The following is a 20,806-nucleotide window of genomic DNA, read 5'->3' as shown; positions in this document are numbered from 1 at the left end:
GGTATAATTCATAAGACACACAAAAAAAAACTGATTCATCTGCCTTAGGAAAAAAAAAAAAAAGTCTTTTGGAGGGCTTAGTAAGGAACAAGCAGAAAAGTTTGATTCTTTTTAAGGTAAGAAGGTACAAAGTTTCTACAGTCCTCAAGCTTTTCAATGTTCTCTGAAACAACAACATTAGATTTCTGCTCCTTTTATCAGTATCTTCAACATTTTTTCTGTTCCTCCCTATCTCCAAGAAAATCCCTGCAATAAGTCTATGAAAATATGATGTAATGTCAGTAGCTTATTTCACATAATAAAATGAACAGTAAAGACAATTTCACTTGAAAAGGAGCTAGAGGCCGCTCGGTGCCAGAATTCCATTCTTCCACAGCTATTTGGGGGAGGGGGTGGGAATCATCATCACTACAGTTGGTATCAATTTCTGATGATTAAAATAATGTTTGTATTTACCTTCAGTGAGCTGCGCCAATTGTTTTAAATGTATCTACTGCTATTCATGTATTTCTTTCAACTGGTAAGAACTTTGACATTTGTAATGACAAAATACTAAAATCTGAATCCAACACATTCCACCAGTCCAGTAATAAATTTCACACATGCATACATTGGCAGTCCCCCTTGATTATTTTAAGGGTATTTATATGCCCTTTCATAAACTGTCTAATCTTTTTAGACACATCTATTTCTTGGAGAGAGTGTTGCAATGGTATTTTACATTCATATCAAGATATTAATTACTTGTGTTTGTTAAAAGACAGAGAACCAGCTGCTGATTATGTGTTAATCTTGACTTACAAAGTTGTTCTCTAAGCATTTGTAACCTTCATATAGTCCACATCTTACCTTTGAATATCCTCCCAAGTCCTCGGAAATCCATCTGGTCTGAACAGTTGAAGACCACTACATATTTACCAAGACACCGTCCCATATCTTTGATGGTTTCAGTTTTTCCAGTTCCTGCAGGTCCCACAGGCGCTCCACCCATATTCATGCCTAAAGCTTGAGCCAAAGTGATATAACATCTAAAAGACAACAAGCTATCATTACTTAACAGGCAAAGTACACAGTTTTCTATGTTGTGCCAGAGGCTCTTACTCAAGTGTGTCACATGAAGAACATATTTAAGAAGACAAGAAAAGTACTGAAATGACATGCCTCTAATTACAATTTAAATCAGCCAGAAGAAAAACCCTTCACTCAGCCTCTCATGCGAGTAATACTATGGTTAGTCTTCATACATAAAAAGCAGAAGAACAGAAAATCTTCAATAACCAGCAACCTGAAAGATCACAAGGGAAGAAAAAAGTTACAGCTACTCTGCCTAACCAGTTTGGTTAGCTTAGTTCCTAAATTGCTTTATCTAAAGTAGCTCTGAACTACATCATACTGTGGAGTACAAGAATAAAGGACAGATGTCTTTGACATTTTATCCACCTTTAAAACTTGATTAGTGTATCTCATTTTCATAAATGAGATTGGTGTGTGATGCTGTAGAACACCATCTGTCAATGGTATCTAAAGAGAAGTTGCAGAATTTTCTGTATGAAATAGTTTAAAAAATCTATTTATTTCATATCCCTTATTTTGTCACTTATTTAGTCATTTTGTTTATAAATCTTTTTGTGTGTTATTAAAGTTAGGTAGGTAGGCCTACCAGTTTATTGCAACTGAATAAAATTGATTGTCCTGTTTATTCTTCCTTAGCTGTTACCATTACTTGCCTGTAAACATGTATTTTGTCCTCTCTCTCTGCATACTGTTACCTGTTGGATGTACCTGATCCTTGAGTATATTAGCATCGTATTAGCACATGGATCATAATCCCATGCTTTATATACATAATGAACACAAAAGCATGTGGCAGAAATAAAGCTGGTTGGAAGGTAGTCCATATTGTATGGAACAGAAACAAAAATATTAACATATTTCATGTAAATTTATTGACTTTGATAAAGACTGGGAAGGACAAACTCTGCAGAGATCTATTTTGCATATAATAAGAATGACTAAATTGCTCTTGTAAATGCCTAGATGTGGAGTGAAAGAATAAACAAATAAAATCAGTCTTTGTCACCTGTCTGTAAGAGGAGTTATGACAAGCCTGTCAGTACAGCCCAAGAATTCATTCTGGTATGTGAAACCCACATCGGTGATATTAATCATCATTTTATCAGAGTCTTCATTAAAATAAAATCTACACTGTTTCAGCCACTCGAAGTCTGTAGGGCTCTTGATATGCTTGCAACACTAAGAAAAGAGGAAAAAGAGAGAGTGTGGCATTCATGGTTAACATTTATTTCTGCATTTATATTAACTCATCTAAGTGGTACTGTAAAGGCAGCACTGCAAACACAATGAAAGACACTGTGTAAGCTAGTAGCACAAGAATAGTGGAGACCTTACTTTGATTTCTACCACAGAAAAATCCTTAAGTGTTGCTGCTGTCCCTGGAACCACACTAAGGGAAAGGAAATTCTAAGTACAAATGTACAGTCCATAGCCTTACACAAAAGTCATTAAGTTAACATTAAAATTCCTATTTCTACTATTCAACTCTATCATTTTATTTTCATATCTGAACAGAAGAAATGTAACTAATATCTGCACACCATGACACTGTCTTGAAGTACCTTTTTTTCCTGATTTACATTTTATCACAAAGCTCGTGATTTTTTGTTTGTTTGTTTTTAATAAAGTATCGTGTTAAGAAATACAACAGAGCTGGGAGAATTCAAAGTTGACCAACCGAATATTAAAACACCTATCAAAAAAGAGGCCCAATTTAATTGTATCTAGAAGTGTTACTTCACACAGGATTGCTAGGATTTTAAGTGAAACAACAGCACCTACACTGGTGCCTGCCTATCCGCGATGGGTTAAAACTCAGCCCAGACAGCATAATTAGAGTTAAGTCCAGAGATTCCTGAAGGTAAAAGGCATGCTAGCTTTTAACTTCAATTGTTTAAGGAGTAAATGCTTTCACTTTCCTAATTTCAGTATCCTGTGGCTGCATAAGAAGGTGTGAAGTGAATAAAAAAATCTCTAAGTAATAATTAGGTATGCTACTGAAACTAGAACAGTGATGATGGCAGCTTCAAGAAACATCAGGCTTGCTCCTGTACTGTAACACTATACATGTATAATCATTCTATTTATTCCTCAAGACTCCCAAAGTAGTCTATAGAAAGGATGATTACTTGCCACATAGCAGATGAGGAAAAAGAAGTCCCTAACTGATCACACAACAGACACATCTGATTTAAATGGGCGAACACAAAGCACTATAAGATTCTTCTATGGCTGCAGGGGAGAGGGGGAAGCCAACAACAACCCAATTACTTAAAGAGAAGCTATGACTCATATTGAAGCAACACCTGCATTTCTGTAATATTCCAAGCCACGCAGTCATTACAATCCTGAAGTTAATTGTTGGGCTTAAGATGCAGACATTCATACATCATAGCTACACTGTCTTCTTTCACATGACTGCTGCTTCATATCTCAATAATTTTTTCAATACTTACCAGACCATCAAAGATGTCCCTCTGATGCACGTGCACAGTGATTAATGTCTCATATTTAATTCGCTCGACTGGGTTAAGGTCTTTTGTTGTCATATCTATCAGCTTGTTTAGAAGATCCAGGAAAAACTGATTTGTCTTTCGCATAATTTTTTTATCATACCTGGCATTAGTCAAAGCATCTTCTGAGTCTCGTGTCCAAATCATTTGGATCCCCAACAACCCAACCTTATGAAACATGAAAGAGTATGCTTCATCATCTTTTCTATTTCACCTTAAATGTACATTCACAGAAACAAAAAACATAAATAAATGATTCTGCCTACTTGTATGAAATTATTTTTTCATGCTTCCATATAGAGGTCATTCAACCCATGCATTTATTGTGTCCTAACTCCATTCATAAGCATCTAGTAAAGTCCGCATTTAGGTCTCAGAGATAGCACCTATGATGCACAGCTGACACAACCATTCATTATAATTTACATAAGATATAATTAATAACAAATCAGTTAACAGAATAATTAATGCTTCAATTTAGTATATTCCTTCAGTAATTCATGAACTTTTTATTCCATTTCCAAGAACATTCCTGATCACAAGTGAAGAAGCTCATACAGAGAAAATAATTTTCCCCCAGTGTCACTCACAGCTTTGAGCCTTTGGCAACATACAGTGTTTTCCTGAATGCATAAACAAACATAAAATTTTACTACTTTTCCTTCAGTACTTAGGTATTAAGTGTGTAAAGAAATAGTGTTAACTCTATTGTGTTAATTTATTGTATTCAGCATCTTTTTGAACAAGAGCTTCAGGGTAAGTTTTGATTTTTTGGTTTCAGAGATGTAAATTGGAATTTAAAAGACTGGAGTGATTAAGATAAATTTAAATGTCAGTTTTGCATTTGTATTACTGGTTGCAATCTTAATTGCAGAGACAAGAAAATCCCTCCAATGTGCTAACCTATCTGTGAGCAATTTTTCATTAATTTAACAAAGATTTTACCTGGGCTGGGTAAGTAGAAAGAAATTCAGTCAGCTGGAAACCAGTTTCCTGGATATGCATAGCTGCCTGGCGAATGACATTATGCAGTGACAGCTGGGATTCCTTCAACAAAGAATTCAGCCAAACTTCCACATTACCTTCAGCCATTACAGGTCTGCTCAGCTCAATAGTCTCACCCTCTCGTGAGCTAATTGACAATATACGATCATATACCTAATAAAAGCAAGGCAAGAATAATTTGTGATTTACAGATTTATCATCAATTTTATCATAGCTGCCTGATTTTCCTGCTAGCATTTCATTAAATTTACTAAGGTAAATAAAAGTTTTACCAATCTTTTAAGCAAATATGAAAACAATAAAATCATTGCTTTAAGTATAAAGAAAGGCTATAAACAAAACATTGCCACCTGAACATGATGGCAAACCCCAATTCACTACCAACTCTTGAATTTTACTTTTTTGTAAAATTTCAATGACAGCATACACTTTCCAGTTACAGTAAAGGAATCTTTCCCTCATTAGTGGTGCATTAATATCCTAACATAAGTTGCCATCTTAAATTAAAAAATAATGGAAACACAGAAGTTAAAATACATGGTCATTGAAAGGAATTTCATGCATGTGGAAGCAGCAAAAGTCTAAGGACATGCATACATACAGAGGAAAAAAAATATCTGTGTCATGATATATTTTTTCCATAAAGGGTGTAATAAAGTTGTTCTTCAAATAGCATGTTTCCAAGCAATCTAAACATATGAATATGCTCAAAAAGAATCTGAAGTTCATCTGAGAGGAAGCTAGCCTATATTAAGCCACAGAAGACAGTTCAGTACCTAGGTGTGTTTTTTCTGAAACCTAAGCACTGGTGAAAATGTTTGGTTTGTTTTGCTATTCTATATAAAGTTTTCCTATTAAACAAATGAAGATATGAAACTAAACCTTATACCAGGAGAGCCTATGCAGCATCATAGTAAGTGATGAGCTTGGTAAAACAGTCAAACGCCCTATACACCCAGGTAGCTTGCTATTTAACTGGTATCACACACTGTTTAACAATTTGGATAGAATATAACTCTGAGATTTGGGCAGCACATACCTTTTCATGGAACTTGACAGTTTTAATATTGTCAAAGACATTCAGCAGATGTGCCTGTATAGTGTGAGAGTCTGATGCCTGGCCAAGAATTTCTAAGAGGGCAGGATCTGACACAAAGAAGAATCGTGGAAATAGGAGGCGTTTTTTTTCCAGGTATCTGTATTTATAAATATTTTGGGGAGGAAGTAGACAGAAAGTGAGTTAGGTTACTTTATACATCCTTTCCTCTTAAAAGGTGATATTTCACACAATGCCATTGTGAGAAAAAAAAAATAGCAAAAAATGCAATTTATGTCATTGGTAACTCCAATAATTCTTATTCATTGTAACTTCATGTAAAGCACCTGCTTTAAGATTACACTTTTAGTATCAAAAATCATTTAATTGAAAGCTTTTATTGTTAGCTATGATGTAAATACTACTAAAATTAAATTAAAGTGAAGTGTTCTTTTATTAGGCCAGTAACTTCCTACTTAGGTACCTCATGCTGAATTTCCCCCACACATGTGAAGGATCTGAAAAGAATCCTTCTTTTCAGAAGAAGAAACTTAGAAAAAAGAAACCTAGACACCCTGCTGTATTGAAAATAGGCAGAAACAGCTTCAGTATCAGCAGAGATAGTGACAGCTTAGTCACAAATCAAGTACTTACTAGTTTGGTACTAGCAATTTCTCTGGAGGTGTTGCACCATCCTGATACCTTGTTTGCTCAGTTCAACTGAATTCATAGTGAAATAAACACACAATCTTTGCAAAGTCCATGGGACAGTACTTCCTTTATAGCTAGTTAAGCAATTCACGACCATCTGCTCAAGACTGGTCTTGTGGTAATCTTACCCTGTGAGTGATTTCTGACAGATTTCAAGCTGTTCTAGTAAATGTGGTAGTAGCTGTCCCATGATTTCATCTCCAACACAGCACTGAACAACATTAGGTGTTTCATGAGCTCGGGTCATGATCCTCACCCAGGATTTATCAATGTTAGAGAAACGCTTTGCTTCCTGTCAAAACATAGGGGTAAACATGGAGAGGAAGGGATGGGGGAAGGAAGAGAGAAGAGGCAAAAGGAACTTGCTAGCAGAATTGGCACCAGTAATCTTCTCACAAGTAATTCCCAGAGTCCAACCCCAAAGATTTTTCAGTTTAGAAAAACACAAATCTTTCTGCTCATGTAATACAGCTTATTTTATACTTCACTGCCAAGCCTGCTATCAACATTTTCTTCAAATCATTCTTAGAGTAAAACAGAGAAAACTCCTTATGCTTGAATTGCATGATCCAATTTGAAGAGTTTTTCTAAAAATTGAATTAGTTCTAATTCCAAAAGCAATATAGAAAAATTTAAGACAAGTATTCCTAGCAAACCTGCAGATGCTGCTGGGGTACGGGTAAGTACTACAAGGCTAGCCTCACTAGGCTTGGCTACCACTAGGCAAAACACACAAATATGGGTTAATAATTTAACAATCTAGAAATAAAATGATAACTAGATAAATATGTCTTAGCAAGTCTAATTTTGTTAAGCACCAAAACAATGAAGCTTATGTTACTGCACCAGTTACATCACAACTAATTTTTTTTCTTAAAATTTAGAAAACCAAACTGAAAAAAGGCAGGTCTGAAAACCTTTGGAAGCTGCTTTGCTATGTCACCGCCAACGAACACAGCTTCTAAGTAAATCCACAAGTTCTGCACAGTCATCCAGTTCTCAATGATATCTGTTGTGTTGGAAAGATACTGCACCCATTTTTGAATCTGTGTCTTGAATGGTGTGTTGTATCTAAAATTAAAAAAGATACTTGCTTTACTTCAGGCAGGAAAAAAGTCTCCTGAAAGCCAGCTCAGTCTTCTAACATGAAGAGGAATAATTTTGCTACTTGCATGTTTGTCAAGTTAAAGTATACTATCCCATACCTGACTCAATTCAGTTAGTTTGGGGCTAAAAAGAAATCAGCTCCAACTTGCTCCTTTGTGCACATAGTATGTAGCACACATCTGAATAAGCAGGACGTGAATGGGAGTAAGATTTAAATTTCACTCTAAGGTAAAGTGGTTTCAAAAAGGGACTATGTAATCTCTTCAAAGCTGCAAAACTCATAGTGACCAGGTCCTTATCAACAGAACACTTGCTTCTGGACATCTTCCTGACGATCAGGTTTGGTATTACTTATTTTATCCAGGAGCTTTGACATGTAAAACCAGACAAACCAGAGTTCATTTTAACTTGGATTTTCAGTACCTTCAGCAAAAGTCTGCAAAAGAGGTAGTGGTCTACCACTAGGGCAGGGTAGTAGTGCCTGTAATACCAGTAGGACCTCTGCCACAACCAAGCAGTGTTCTCTTTTATGTTTATCACCACTGTCTTGCATCCATGGAAACTGTCCAGCTGATTAATCAGAAGTCTGAACACATTATTTCAAAATAACTTAATGGAGGAAAACAGACAATGAGAACTAGCCCATGAACAGCTCAAGGACAAGCAAGCTTTTAGTTTTTATCTAGATGTTTACTTTCCTTCTCCTTTGTGAAAGATAAATTTCTTCAATAAAACAAAGCCTCTTGCTGATATTTATAACTCACACAAATACACAGTGCTTTTCTTGTTACCTGTTACTCATGAGAGAACCAAGAATCATCAAGCTGTCCTCCATGGTAGCAATTGTTTCTGATGTGCTGTCTCCTCTTAAAAGAAGTTCCCCACGGGTTTTAAAGTTTGCAAAGATAAATGTTTTGTTGTCCCATTCAGCTATCACTTGTTTTAACTTCTGCTCAATGTCTTTCTCCTTCACAGCACTTATGCAGATATCCTTTTAAATAAATAAGATGTCAAAACAAGCTATCACCTGTTCAGGTCTTTGGTATCCAAATCTAACTGGCATTTCCTTTAACTCTATTTAGTTTGATGAGCAATTATTTATCAACTGGAAAGATTTACAGACATAAAAACACCATAGTTAATAACCCACATACCACACCACAATATGGTCAAGTTTGTGGAGACTACAAGAATAATACAGTGATTATTTTCATAACTTTAATATTGCAAAGCATCCTCATAAATTAACTTCTGAGCCACATGGCATGGTTTAATAAAGTTCACACCACAATACAGGCGTCATTATTTTACACAGAAAACTGAAGTGATAGACTATTTCTCTGTTCTTTCTTTGGAAATACTGTTTTCCTTCTTACTACTGTTACTCAGAGTATTACCTGAGCAGATTGCTTAATTTCACGCATCCATTTCACAATACCTCTATTTCCTCTTTATATCTGAGTAGTGGAGCTTCCATAATATTCCTCAGTTTGAAAGTTTCACTTTCCACATCAAAGCTGTGCTCAGTGAGATCTGTAATCCGCTTCCAGTGCCGAGGCATCATTGCTTTATTTGTCATATGCTCAAGCAATGGACAACATTCACAGAAGTCCTCAATAGTCTTCTTTAGGTCAAAAAAGGCCTGCCATTGCTTTACACCACGAGGAAGCTTACGGCATCTACATAAAAAGAATCCAAGTTTTCTCGCAGTTTCAGATATTCTTTTCGTTACCCATTTAACCACCGTATATAGTTTTAACATTAGACTACATACCCTCCAAAGTCAGGTTCCCTGTATTTTGAAGATTCTGTATGTGACTAAATATTTCCAGACAATTTCACTGACTGGTAGGTGGACACCTACAGGCTCACCCTAAAAAGTGTAGCTGCATAATTCCAATAGACTTTGTCCAAGTGACCTTCAAAGACAATTGAATCACTTTATTCTTGATTTCATCTTTTGGTGAGGCTTATGAGATGAACTGCTCTATTCTCTAGCAAAACCACTGTTCCTCAGAACAGGCAGATTTAATTCTTTAAATCATTTGATTCCTAGTTTCATTGAAAGTTCATATTCTATACAGGCAATACATCCCATTTTGTAGCAAAAATATTCAGCAATTCACTAACCCGCCTTCGATATATAGGGCGAATCTCTCTCATGACAAATAACATTAAAACAAACAAGTTAAATTTCAATCACGAAGAAAATAAATAGCAATTTTAATGTATGTTAGGAAGGAAGGAGGGAAGGAAGAGCTACCCAAACTCTCTAAGGAGCAATAATCCTCAACGTTTAGAGTCTAAACTGCCTCCCTTAAATTATGAATTGGTAATGGTCATATTTTTCCAATTAAAATTAATGATACTAACCAATTATAATATTTAAGATGTAACACAAGTATTTTAGCCGTCTTTTCACAGAAACAGTTTCTCACCTGTTCTGAAACTCCAGAAGTTCACTATTAATTTTTCCAGTGTCTAATTCTGACCAAAGAATATCATAGTAGCCACTAACTGTGTCAAGGACGTTGTTATATAGATTATAGAGTTTCTGTAACAGAGTCAGTTCCTTCTTTATTTCAAGTAGCTGAGGATATTGTGTAACAGGCAAACCAAAAAGATCTTCCCCACCAGTATAAGCAATATATTTCCGAAAGAGATTATCAAATCGATTCTAGAGAGAAAGCAAGCAATTAGATGTAATACATTTAAATACAGCTGGCATTATGCTTAGAGCTGCATTAGTGGTTAAAATCTAGTAAATACTAGAAGGATGTACAGGAGATACTAACAACTTACTGTCAACAGGTTTTGGTTGAAATTTTCATGTGAAAAAACTTTTTAGGAGTTTGGAATTTGGAGACACATCTCTACAAGTTGACAGGGAGGTCATTTATTCCATGTAGCGCAGAGACAGAACAAACAGTATATGGTACGCTCGCATTTGAAAGAGGTTGAGCATGATGTGGAAAGCAAAGAAAGGTGGATACTGCAAATTTTAACTCCCCAAGTAAGCTGTGCAATTCTCTTAATGAAGGGTCGAAGTAAGGATTATTACTGCTTAAGCAGCAGAAAGAACAACAAAATTTACTTGACAGCTCTTATGTAACTGAGGAAACATATAAGAAAACCAAACAAATAACACAATGGGAAAAGGAAAACAATTAGAAGGCATCATTACAGGAGAAGAAATTAACCACTGCACAAAGAAACATTTCAACAGTAGAAATAGTCAGTTTGTATGGAAACTTTTAAAACTTTTTTTTTTTTTTTTAAGTGAGAAAAGGAGAACAGAAAGAATTGGGCAAAATTGCAGTCATGCAAAAGACACTTCAATGAACATAAGAACAGCCTATTGCCAAGTACACTCAACTTGAGAGTAGGCTCTGATCCAGACATGTGAATCTAGTTATTATTACTCATTACCTATGCAGCCGCTCTTATGAAGCTCCTAAAATTATCATTTTAATCAACATTCCTTGAAGATGTTGAAAAAAATACCATCTATTTCATCATTAAGTTAAAATAAAATGAAAGTCAATGAAAATAAGTTCAACTACCCTGGATTTATTCTCAGAGCCTTCAGTTGCTAGTTTATTTGCAAGAAGCATTGAGAAATATTTTAGAATGAATAGTACCTGAAACATAGTAAGCCTGTCACTGGCTTCATGAGGCTCTAAGCCAACCACCATTGGCCCATTCTGAAAAAAAAAAAAAAAAAAAAAAAAAAATAATAGAGAAAAAATGAGAAAAAAAAAGAGTTTAGAGTAAGTGGGTTCAGAGGACACAAATAACCACAAATTATTTCTAACCAGCACCAGCATTTAAAAAAAAAAAGATTAGAAATGCAAACATTTTTGTGGTTGCAAGATTCCATCCTTACATACATCCGGTTGCAATTGCACTGAGAGACTACAAAATTACGTACTAAAACAAAAAATTACTTTCAAAAAAGAACAAAGACAAGTCATTTTCTTTTTAAGACAGAAGTTTTGTTAATATTGGAAAAGGTAGGCAAGAGTTGCACCTTTATCAATGAAAAATAAGCATTAGTTAAAACGCTAGTTCAGCTTGTCTCATATTCTACTGAGAAGAAATATATGAGCTGAAGTCATTTCTGCTTACATTAAAGATCATAAAACTCTTCTTATATTCTAACATAATTCCTCTTTAACCTCAGCCTTCACGTTTGCACATGCTCTGTATCATGAATTCTGTGTGTCTCCAGACTTTCTTTAAGAGCTGGTTACCAGATTTAAATTCAGTCACACACAAGGAAAGAACGAAAGTCTGTCCTGCATTGAAACTCAAATATCATATTAACAAGAATAAATATAGTCTTCAGATAGCAGAGAAACATTCCACTATTTAGTCAACTCCACAATCTTTCCATGCTTCCACAGCTCCTCAAAAACTCCTCTAACACAACATAACACAAGCTCTTACCTGATCATAATCTGAATAGAACTGAGCACAGTCTTCAGTAAAAATCTTCACAGTGCTAATAAGTTCTCCTCTGAACTTTGGCTGCAAAGCGATGAGCTCATTCTGCACTTCATTTGCTCGGAGTAGCAACTTTTCCCAAGTGTAGTGCAAAGTATCCACCTTCTCTGACTCTTCCTTGGCCACAAGTAGATCATATTTGTTTAACATAGCATAGGATTCCTGTCAGAAGGTTGGATCAAGATAAACAAAAGATGTTAAGAGATGTTAATTTTAGAAATATACGTATATTAAAATTGTAAATGTTTAAGAATGAGAATGATTTGCTAGAAATAACAGAAAATTTGTTCTTTTTACATAGCAGTTGGCACAATCCGGCAAGCCAATGCCAAACTGGAAGAAATATCAAAAGAAAAAATAGCTTGCTCTCCTTTACTCCTAACTTTTAACATAGCATTCTGCTTTCTGACAGATTATTTGCTCTATTGCCATCTGCATCCCTAAAAACTATTTCTGGTTAAAGTACTCCTAAAGGCTGCATGTTTTAGTTTCGTTTTAATAAGAATATTATTCAGATCCAGATTATGAGAGGTGAGCCAAAAGAGAATAAGTAACCAGAGGACTTCAAGTTAGCAAAGCAAACAAACATCTGTTCAATACAGACACTGAAGCCCCACTTCACATCTTCAACAACAAAGTGTTAAGAAACCATTTCAAAACTTACAACTAATATATAGCAGCTATTTCAAAAGTTAAAACTATTCTTCTACAATAGAATCACAGAACAGTCTGGGGGGGCCCTTAAAGATTAACAACTTCCAAATTCTGTGCCACAGGTAAGGACAACTTTCAGTAGATCAAGTTGCTCAAAGCCCTGTCCAATCCAACCTTGAACACTTCAAATGATGTGGCATCCATGACTCCTCCAGACAACTTGTTTCATCTTGAGGCCTCACTGCCCTCAGTATGATTTTTTTTTCCTTATATCCACTCTAAATGTACGGTCTTTCAGTTTAAAACCTTTTGCCTTGTCCTGGGGCAGTTCCTACTCTAAAACACCTTTTGCCTCAACAAGTTTACTACAGGCCCTGGTAAAAAGTCTCTCTCTGTTATGACTTCTTATGACTATAAATCTACTTAATAGTCCTTTGTTTTCCAGGAACAATGTTCTGCATTTGTACCAACCATGTGTTGTTAACGCTCCATGTTCTAAAATCCTTAGCCAAGACTCACAAAAAACACAAATAAAATTAACTTACTGTATTTCGACCTAAATAGTAGGTGAAATTCACTTACTGTTAACTAGCATAGGGTAAAGTAGCAATGAATTTTTGTGGCCTAACAGTTTAATCTGTCATTTTTTTTCAGATAGTAGAATTATTTCCATTTCCATTTTCCGGTTTGATCACCTTGCTAACAAATTATCAAAATGAAAACATAACTATCTGTGTGCCACCTTACTGTGAGGGAAATCCATCAACCTGTTTCAAAAATCTGAAGCATGACTCCTTGTGCCTATGGACTCCAGCTCCTGCTTTTATAATCGGAATTTTAGGAATGTTTGGCTACCAAGGTTCATGCCTAGGCTTCACATCATATAGCAAACCAAGCCAGGTCTTATTACAAACTTCTAAAATGTCAGCTCCTAAGAGACTTCAGTACCTATAAAAATATCACAGATGTTTCCAGCTTTGGATGTGCTTTGCTTTTCACCATAAACTACTAGTACTAGTTTGCTCCTTCACATAACTAGGGTGACCCTCACAGCTTCTAAGGCTGAGTGTTTTGTTCCTTCTTAGATTTATTCTGTGAAATACAGAAGGGCTCTGGCCTGATTTCCATTATTTGCACATACTGCATTTCATAAATTACCTCAGCTCAGCTCAAACTAGGTGAGAAAACACAGGTGTGAGATAATTGTCTGACAGCAAATACACTTGGCATTTTCAAAATAGAAAAATAGATCTGTTGATATTTTTTAGATATGAATTCTGTGTTAAGTTTCAATATTAAAGAAAAAAAAAAAAAAGACAACCCTGACAAAAAAAAGTATGGGTAATCGGGAATCATGAATGTGTCTTACAAAAAAAATTCTTCTGAACATCTAGACAATTGTCCATTTTGCAAAACTGAAGTATTAAAAAAAAACATTTACAGGAACACAATAGCTCTGCCACCCAACATTTAATAGATATGAAATCAAAGTGCACTGTTAAATTCTAACCCAGAAAATAATTGCTCTGTAGAAACGTTACCCATACATGCAACATTCCTGTTAACTACCTCAATAGGCCCAACTTTAGAGTCTATGGAAATCTGTAGTTCTCTGATCTCTTTTAATGCAGACATGGCTGTTCTTATATCATCCAGATCCTCAATGCGTCGATTTAACTTCTTGTCAGTTTCCTCTATAAAAGTGAAGATTGTCTCCATCTCTGTTCTGTACTTCTTATTACAATGATAACCTAGGACAGTCATCCAGGCTTTGGTTTCTGCTCTCAGTGCTAGCTTCAAATCAGCTAAAAACATTGAACACACAATAGAAATTTAGATATAGATATTTTAAGATGTACTTTTAATTTTGTTTGAATATGTATTCTCTTCACTCCCAGTTCTAGTTTGTTGGTTTGTTGTTTTTTTTTCAGTCCAAACATGCATATGCAGAAAAGACAAAAACATTTTGACACCATCAAGTGTTACTTGAAATAGTAACCATATTTGAAACCATAGGGTTACTTGAAATTCAAGATTTTCCTCCTGTCTCAAAATACCTTTCCGACTGGAAAGATAAGGCTGAACTGCACACTCTTTTCATCTCATTTATACATCATTACACACATTTCTTTCCTACAAATCAATAATAAATTCATTAATATTCTCATCTATGTCTACACCTTTCCCCCTCAAAAAATAAATAAAAAATCACATGGGGGAGGAAATGTAAAAGTCTCATATGGAAACTGAAGAAATAGAAAGTTAGATCTGACATTTAATGAAACCAAATTCTCCATCAGTCATTTAATTGTTAAAAGAGTTTTGTCTATACCATCAGTGGAACCAAGTGGCAAATACTTAGAGATAAACTTGAGTCTGGCTGAGTTCCTGACCAATTTTGCAGCAATTCAGTCCATTTCCTTAAAGTTTTGCCATTCAGTTTAAATTTGTTCCTCACTGTTCTCAACAGAGAAGTCAAAAATCAATACCACTACAAGCAGTACATTAATTTTAGCTGGATATAATTTCAACCCTGTTACTGCTACATGTTCATTCCTGTGCATATTTCACTTCTGTTTCTTCCTTTTACATAATGTTTCTTTCCATGCTTTGCTTTCACACACAATGTCCTTTTCAATTTAGTAAATATCAGACTTACTCCATCTAAATCATGTTTCAATAGCCAAGTTTTGTTATATAATAAAAGACATTTGTTTCATACTCTTTCCTACTGAAGAAACAAACCATGTTGCTTTCTCAAATTTCACTTATGCAGACAGGGGAAGAAACATCAGATAAGCCTCATAGATACCCTTATTAGTGGGACTTTTTGCTTGCATTTTACAGCCAAATTAGCAAACAGCCATTCCATGTTTCTGCTTTACATCTTTAACATAGTTCATTCAGCCTAAACTAAACATTTCTCCTTCCTACAGGAGCCAGAAAGTATGTGCCTCTGGAGAGAAGTGGAAAACTGTGAGAAGTGGAAAATCGAACTTTACCAGTGTACAGTGCAATAGCTCCCACACAGATGTATTCAGGCTCAGAATTGATTTTCAGATCCAAGTCTCTGAAATGCAGAATTTGAGATTCAAATTCAGAGAGTAATGGGTTTTCCATCATGAATTTATCAATGGTTTCCTCCTTGTCTCTCTGCCATATATGGTGGTAACAACTGAAGCTCTCCAAAGCTGTAAGAACTTCCTGAAATGCAATAGAAGTTCACAGAAAGATTCTCAGCGAAATATAGTGTACACATCATTTCTTATCTTGTGTTATTTTGAACACATTAAGTACTCAGTAGTGGAGCAGGCTGCCTCATCTCAGTAAAACATAAGGCTGCTGGTAAATTTATGCTAAAGCAGGTTCGTTAGCAGTCATGAGCCTTGCCAGACACTGTATGCTAATCGCATTCAGTTTGTCAAATCAGTTACAGTATTTTCCAATGAAGTGATTCTTCAGTCAATAAAATACTAAGGATAAATGGGAACTAAAATACTCCTTCAAGTCTAAGACACAGTGCACTTATCCAACAGCAAAAGCTCATGTAAAGACACCTTCTTCTTCAGTTTCCTCCAGTATCCTTCTCTACAACTCACCGGACTAGCAACTGAAACCTGACCTCCAGGGCCCAACATAACAAGAACAGCAGTTACTCAATATGTTCTTGAATAATGAAATTATGAGAGATTATTTTTTTTAAACACCTATCACATTTGCAAGGTTAACAATAAATTACAAAGTCAATCCAGGTATCTCTGATTTGAAAATCATTTAAGGAGTGTACAATATAATTATTTTCTGATTCTCAAGAATTTATAAAAATGTCAAAGATAAATTGTCATCACTTCAGCTCATTAAAAAAGTACATGAGAGGTGACTATCATGAGAGATAATACTCGTGACAACTTACAATAAACATATCGTTTGAAGGATTTAACCTGGCAAAATGGTAACAGCTTCCAACTACAACATATTGGGTACCAAAATATCAAGATAACTATCCACCATTACCAACCACACCTTGATGTCTTCAGCACAAACCCGTATGTCATTATGCTAGTTATAGTTTAATACTACTGATGTTACAATGCATTGAGTCAAAATTTTCCATCTGTCAAGGTTGCATTGTAAGGTTGGATTGGACCCAGAAGAAACTGATACAGAGTTGCCCAAAGAAATACCATTTCTAGACACCTACTAGACACCTACTAGAGAGTGCAGGGAATTAGAAAAGGGCAAAGAAATCATGCATACTCCTTAAGCTGTCTCCTAGTCTCCAGTATCAAATCCTAGTCAGCACTCTAAAAACAAGCTGACAGCCAGCTTTCTTCTGAAAAGCTTCACAAACACTTCACATTGGGGCCAGAATTCATGCTGGCTTCATTATAATTTCTATGTGAATAAAACTGTATTTTACGTGTTTGTACAATTATTACTGGTTCTGTACTAAATATGCAGACTCTATTATACTTAAGATTTTTTAAATGATGTTTTACTAACTGGAGATACATTTTTAATCATACTTAAGCTCTACTTTATATAATACTCAAAGCCTCATAAGCCTTTGAACACTGCATACATTTTAACCTACGTTACACTCTCAAAACATAAATGTAAATTTGCAGCCACATGTTTTTCATCTACCACCCTACTCTTTCTAATTCATATGTTTAACTGTGCTTTCAATGCCTACCCTTATTGTCCAAGGATATTAAAAGTCATACATTTATATTTATTGGATAGTAACATAAAATTAACATCCCTATTCTCTTACCTTTTTTGTAGAATTAATAGCAGTGGTGAGTAAAGATACCAATTTAATAATTTCTTTGTTCTCTGAAACACTCTTGAAGTAGTTCTTGTTTTGAACTGAATCAGACAAATTGAGTGATGCTGCATCTGATGTACTATCTACAAAGGCTGAATCAAATACAAAAGCAGTTTTAGGACAAACATATTGCTTACGCTCAGCAAATTCCTATCGACAAAAACTAATGGCCTGTTTTTCAGTAAGTATGCATTTTAAATTTATGTATTCTTATTAATCAAAAAGGCAACTAGAAATCTAAGTAGCCAGCTAGTAGTTACCACATATTCATAAACTTCTCTATAGTTGGGAAACTTGCTTCATCTGGGTTCTCTATCAAATCTGGAATGAGTTTCTCTCTAATTTTTCAAGTATTCCCCTTTCCCTACCCAACCAATTTACTTTTCCTGTACTCTCCACCTAAGTGATTTACTGATATGTCAGCACTGACTGAATCTTTAAATATTTTTATTTCCTAAAATACTTGGGATATGCTACAATTACAATTTGAAGTCAAAGTAAACATTAAATCCTAGAGGATTATCACAGTCAGGCCTCAAAAGAAAAGAATGATAAAAAGAATGTCCATTAGTTAGGAAATACGTATAGGATTGAGTTTATCATCGTTGTTTTATTTCATCTCAAGAAAGAGAAACTCTTGTTTTTGAAATAACAATTTAATTTATTAAACAGTTCAAATATTACTACCCTATTTTTTAGGTGTATAAGAGGAATCTACCCTAGAAACATTCAATGTATTTTGAAGTACCTGAAGTGCAAAGTAGAGTAATTAATTTGGCTTGATTTTTAAAATTTTCAGATAAGAAAAATTCAGCAACCAAAGACAGCATTTTAAATTTCCTTCAATAAGTATCTTCAATAACTTAACTTCATGCCTGATCACAAAACACGTTAAGTCCTTTTAATAGTTTCAGACTATTCAATCCTACACAAAAATCTCTCCACCAATATTGAGCTTTTATATAGCTATTTTTATTCAGTAACAGTCTTTCTTTAGGATCAACTTACCTTTCCTAAAGAAATGTCAACACAAGCTTTAAGACCATTTCAAGATGTGAAGTTACAAACCATGCTGGCAAATCACAAAAGGTCTTTTGTGCAGTGGTAGTGACTATAATTGTTTTACAAATTCACTCAAAATATCTGCTATGTTGCCCAAGCTGGCTCCATATCAGCTTCTCACACATTGCAAGAACCCAGAGCAGTATAACTGTACAAGGCACACACAAAATCCCCTTACTCAAATTCCCACAAGGACAAGTGTCTTCAGGCAAGCGAAGTTTTTAATCACAAAGAAAAGCTCACCTATTTCTGCTCTGAGGTGGTTTAAAATCTATAAATCTTTATTCTCTTCCTTTTGATGCATTTCATATTTAATACCCTTTTTTATATACTGTATAAATCACAATTACCTAAAATTAAAATTGAGTTTATCATTACCATGCATGTTTTTCATTCCAATCTCTTTCATTCCATCATCAGAATCGCTGTCTCCACTCTCACACTGCAACACAGCCACTTTTCTCTCTAACATTTTCTTCTGTGGGAAAAAAAAAAAAAATCATTTTCTATTTGCAGCAGTTTTGAGACATTAGTTTTAAGTAGTGTTATTAAAGACAAACCTTGGTTATTCTCTCCTTACTCCACTGTCCAACTCCTTTCATTACTTTCACAATGCTGTCTACAGCTTTATTAAGCGTTTGCTGTACCTCATCCAAAGACGGAGTCATGATGATTTTAGGAATACATAGGTTAATGCTAGTCCTAATAATAGGATGTGCACTTGTTTTCTTCTTAGAGGCACTGTGATTTTCTAAATGAAAGACAATAACAGCAACAAAAAAAGTTCACAGTTCTTTTCAAGACCTCATTCTAGGATTTATAATGATGTAAACCAATATATACAACACAACATTGAGTACTGAGTGTTACTTCTTAAGGAAAAAAGACTCCTGGGTAATTTATAAGACATATTGGTAAAGTCCATGCTAGAATCAACAATATCTATGTGCCATGTTATTTCTCTGCTCATCAAATTGTTCTGCACAGCTAAGCTCTGTTTAACAGAAATTTATCTGGCTTGTACTCACAGTCAGCATATTAAATTGGGCACAAAAACTTATCAGAATCTCTTTGTATTGGATGCCTTATATGCTAGAGAGGCCAAAACCAAATGTGTTTTTTTTCATTTGTTTGTTTTTGTTTCTTAAAAATAACTAACAAGAGAACACTTCAAAAAGAGTGTTGGAGCATAACATATAGAAGATCTTAAGACAATTAGTAAGAGAAAGATAATACACCTCTTTCTCATACATTTCTCAAATGTTTTTTCATACATTTTTATATAAAAGACAAAGTCACACAGCAACCACTTAACAAGCTCCAAATATATTATCCATCTCCAGAACAGTAGTGTCTGTCCTAAGAGAAACAGTGATCACCAAGATACATACCTACTCTTACAGGAAAGAAAAATTCCTCTGGAAAAATACCATGTTATCAGCTGTGATTTATCAAGACAGCTTACTCAACTTCCCGTATTTCTCCTCTTTTATATATCTGGCTCTTTTTGATATAGTTTTGGTATATAACATCTACATATTTCTTTCCATAGGCTAACTAAGCAGGAAAAGTACTAAAATATGGGCACCTAGGAAGCTGATCATGGAACATGCATGAATGCGCTTGCGTATGGTCTCCAGAGTGTTTCGCGTGACTTTCAAAAGAGCGTCAATATTACAACCATTGAAGTAGGAAAGCAGTTCATTGGCTTCTTCCTCTAGCACTTCTAAATTCGTTTTCTTCCTCTTTGCTGGAGGGGATAGTCCGGTCCATATCTCACTGGAATTGTGGGAGGAAATCAGGCTTTTTGATCTTCTTTCCTCCTCTGTTGCTAAAACATCAAAAATCTAGCTAGTTAGATTGATTTAGGAGATACAATGAACCAACATACCCACAAGTGTCTGAACTAATAGCTAAATTTTACTGAAGTGTAAATACTCATCTGTACCTCATTCTACTGTTCATTTTACCCCTATCCACCTTCTCTACTCAGTTCAAATTGGCATAATTATCACAAACACACACACACACACACAAAAAAAAAAAAAAAAAAAAATCATAGAGAAAGAATCTAAGAATCTCAAGGCTTTATCAGCCTGGAGAAGAGAAGGCTCCCGGGAGACCTTACAGCAGCCTTCCAGAAACTAAAGGGACCCTACAGGAAAGCTGGGGAGGGACTCTTTGTCAGGGAGTGTAGCGACAGGACAAGAGGGAATGGCTTTAAACTAAAAGAGGGTTTAGATAAGATACCAGGAAGAAATTCTTTACTGCGAGAGGATGGTGAGGCACTGGAACAAGTTGCCCAGA

At 35.1% G+C, this 20,806-nt stretch overlaps 1 protein-coding gene across 1 annotated transcript in view; it reads right to left on the bottom strand.

Moving 5' to 3' along the window:
• The window catches only part of DNAH5 (dynein axonemal heavy chain 5), a 137,267-nt gene that overhangs the window by 72,111 nt on the left and 44,350 nt on the right, over positions 1–20,806 (bottom strand). Inside the window, exons 19-36 of the mRNA XM_032181098.1 lie at positions 20,088–20,330; positions 19,060–19,250; positions 18,878–18,977; positions 17,384–17,508; positions 15,609–15,810; positions 14,176–14,411; positions 11,896–12,114; positions 11,088–11,150; positions 9,885–10,123; positions 8,885–9,125; positions 8,238–8,437; positions 7,257–7,410; positions 6,468–6,631; positions 5,632–5,788; positions 4,533–4,745; positions 3,531–3,755; positions 2,081–2,253; positions 850–1,028 (exon numbers count right to left, since the gene is read on the bottom strand). Coding sequence (XP_032036989.1) covers positions 850–1,028; positions 2,081–2,253; positions 3,531–3,755; positions 4,533–4,745; positions 5,632–5,788; positions 6,468–6,631; positions 7,257–7,410; positions 8,238–8,437; positions 8,885–9,125; positions 9,885–10,123; positions 11,088–11,150; positions 11,896–12,114; positions 14,176–14,411; positions 15,609–15,810; positions 17,384–17,508; positions 18,878–18,977; positions 19,060–19,250; positions 20,088–20,330 — 3,324 coding nt within the window. The remainder of the gene's footprint in view (positions 1–849; positions 1,029–2,080; positions 2,254–3,530; positions 3,756–4,532; positions 4,746–5,631; positions 5,789–6,467; positions 6,632–7,256; positions 7,411–8,237; positions 8,438–8,884; positions 9,126–9,884; positions 10,124–11,087; positions 11,151–11,895; positions 12,115–14,175; positions 14,412–15,608; positions 15,811–17,383; positions 17,509–18,877; positions 18,978–19,059; positions 19,251–20,087; positions 20,331–20,806) is intronic.

This window comes from Aythya fuligula, chromosome 2, assembly GCF_009819795.1.
Source record: "Aythya fuligula isolate bAytFul2 chromosome 2, bAytFul2.pri, whole genome shotgun sequence".
Classification (NCBI taxonomy): Eukaryota; Metazoa; Chordata; class Aves; order Anseriformes; family Anatidae; genus Aythya; species Aythya fuligula.
The sequence above is the reverse complement of the archived record's forward strand: the minus strand, read 5'-3'. Positions and strand labels throughout refer to the sequence as shown.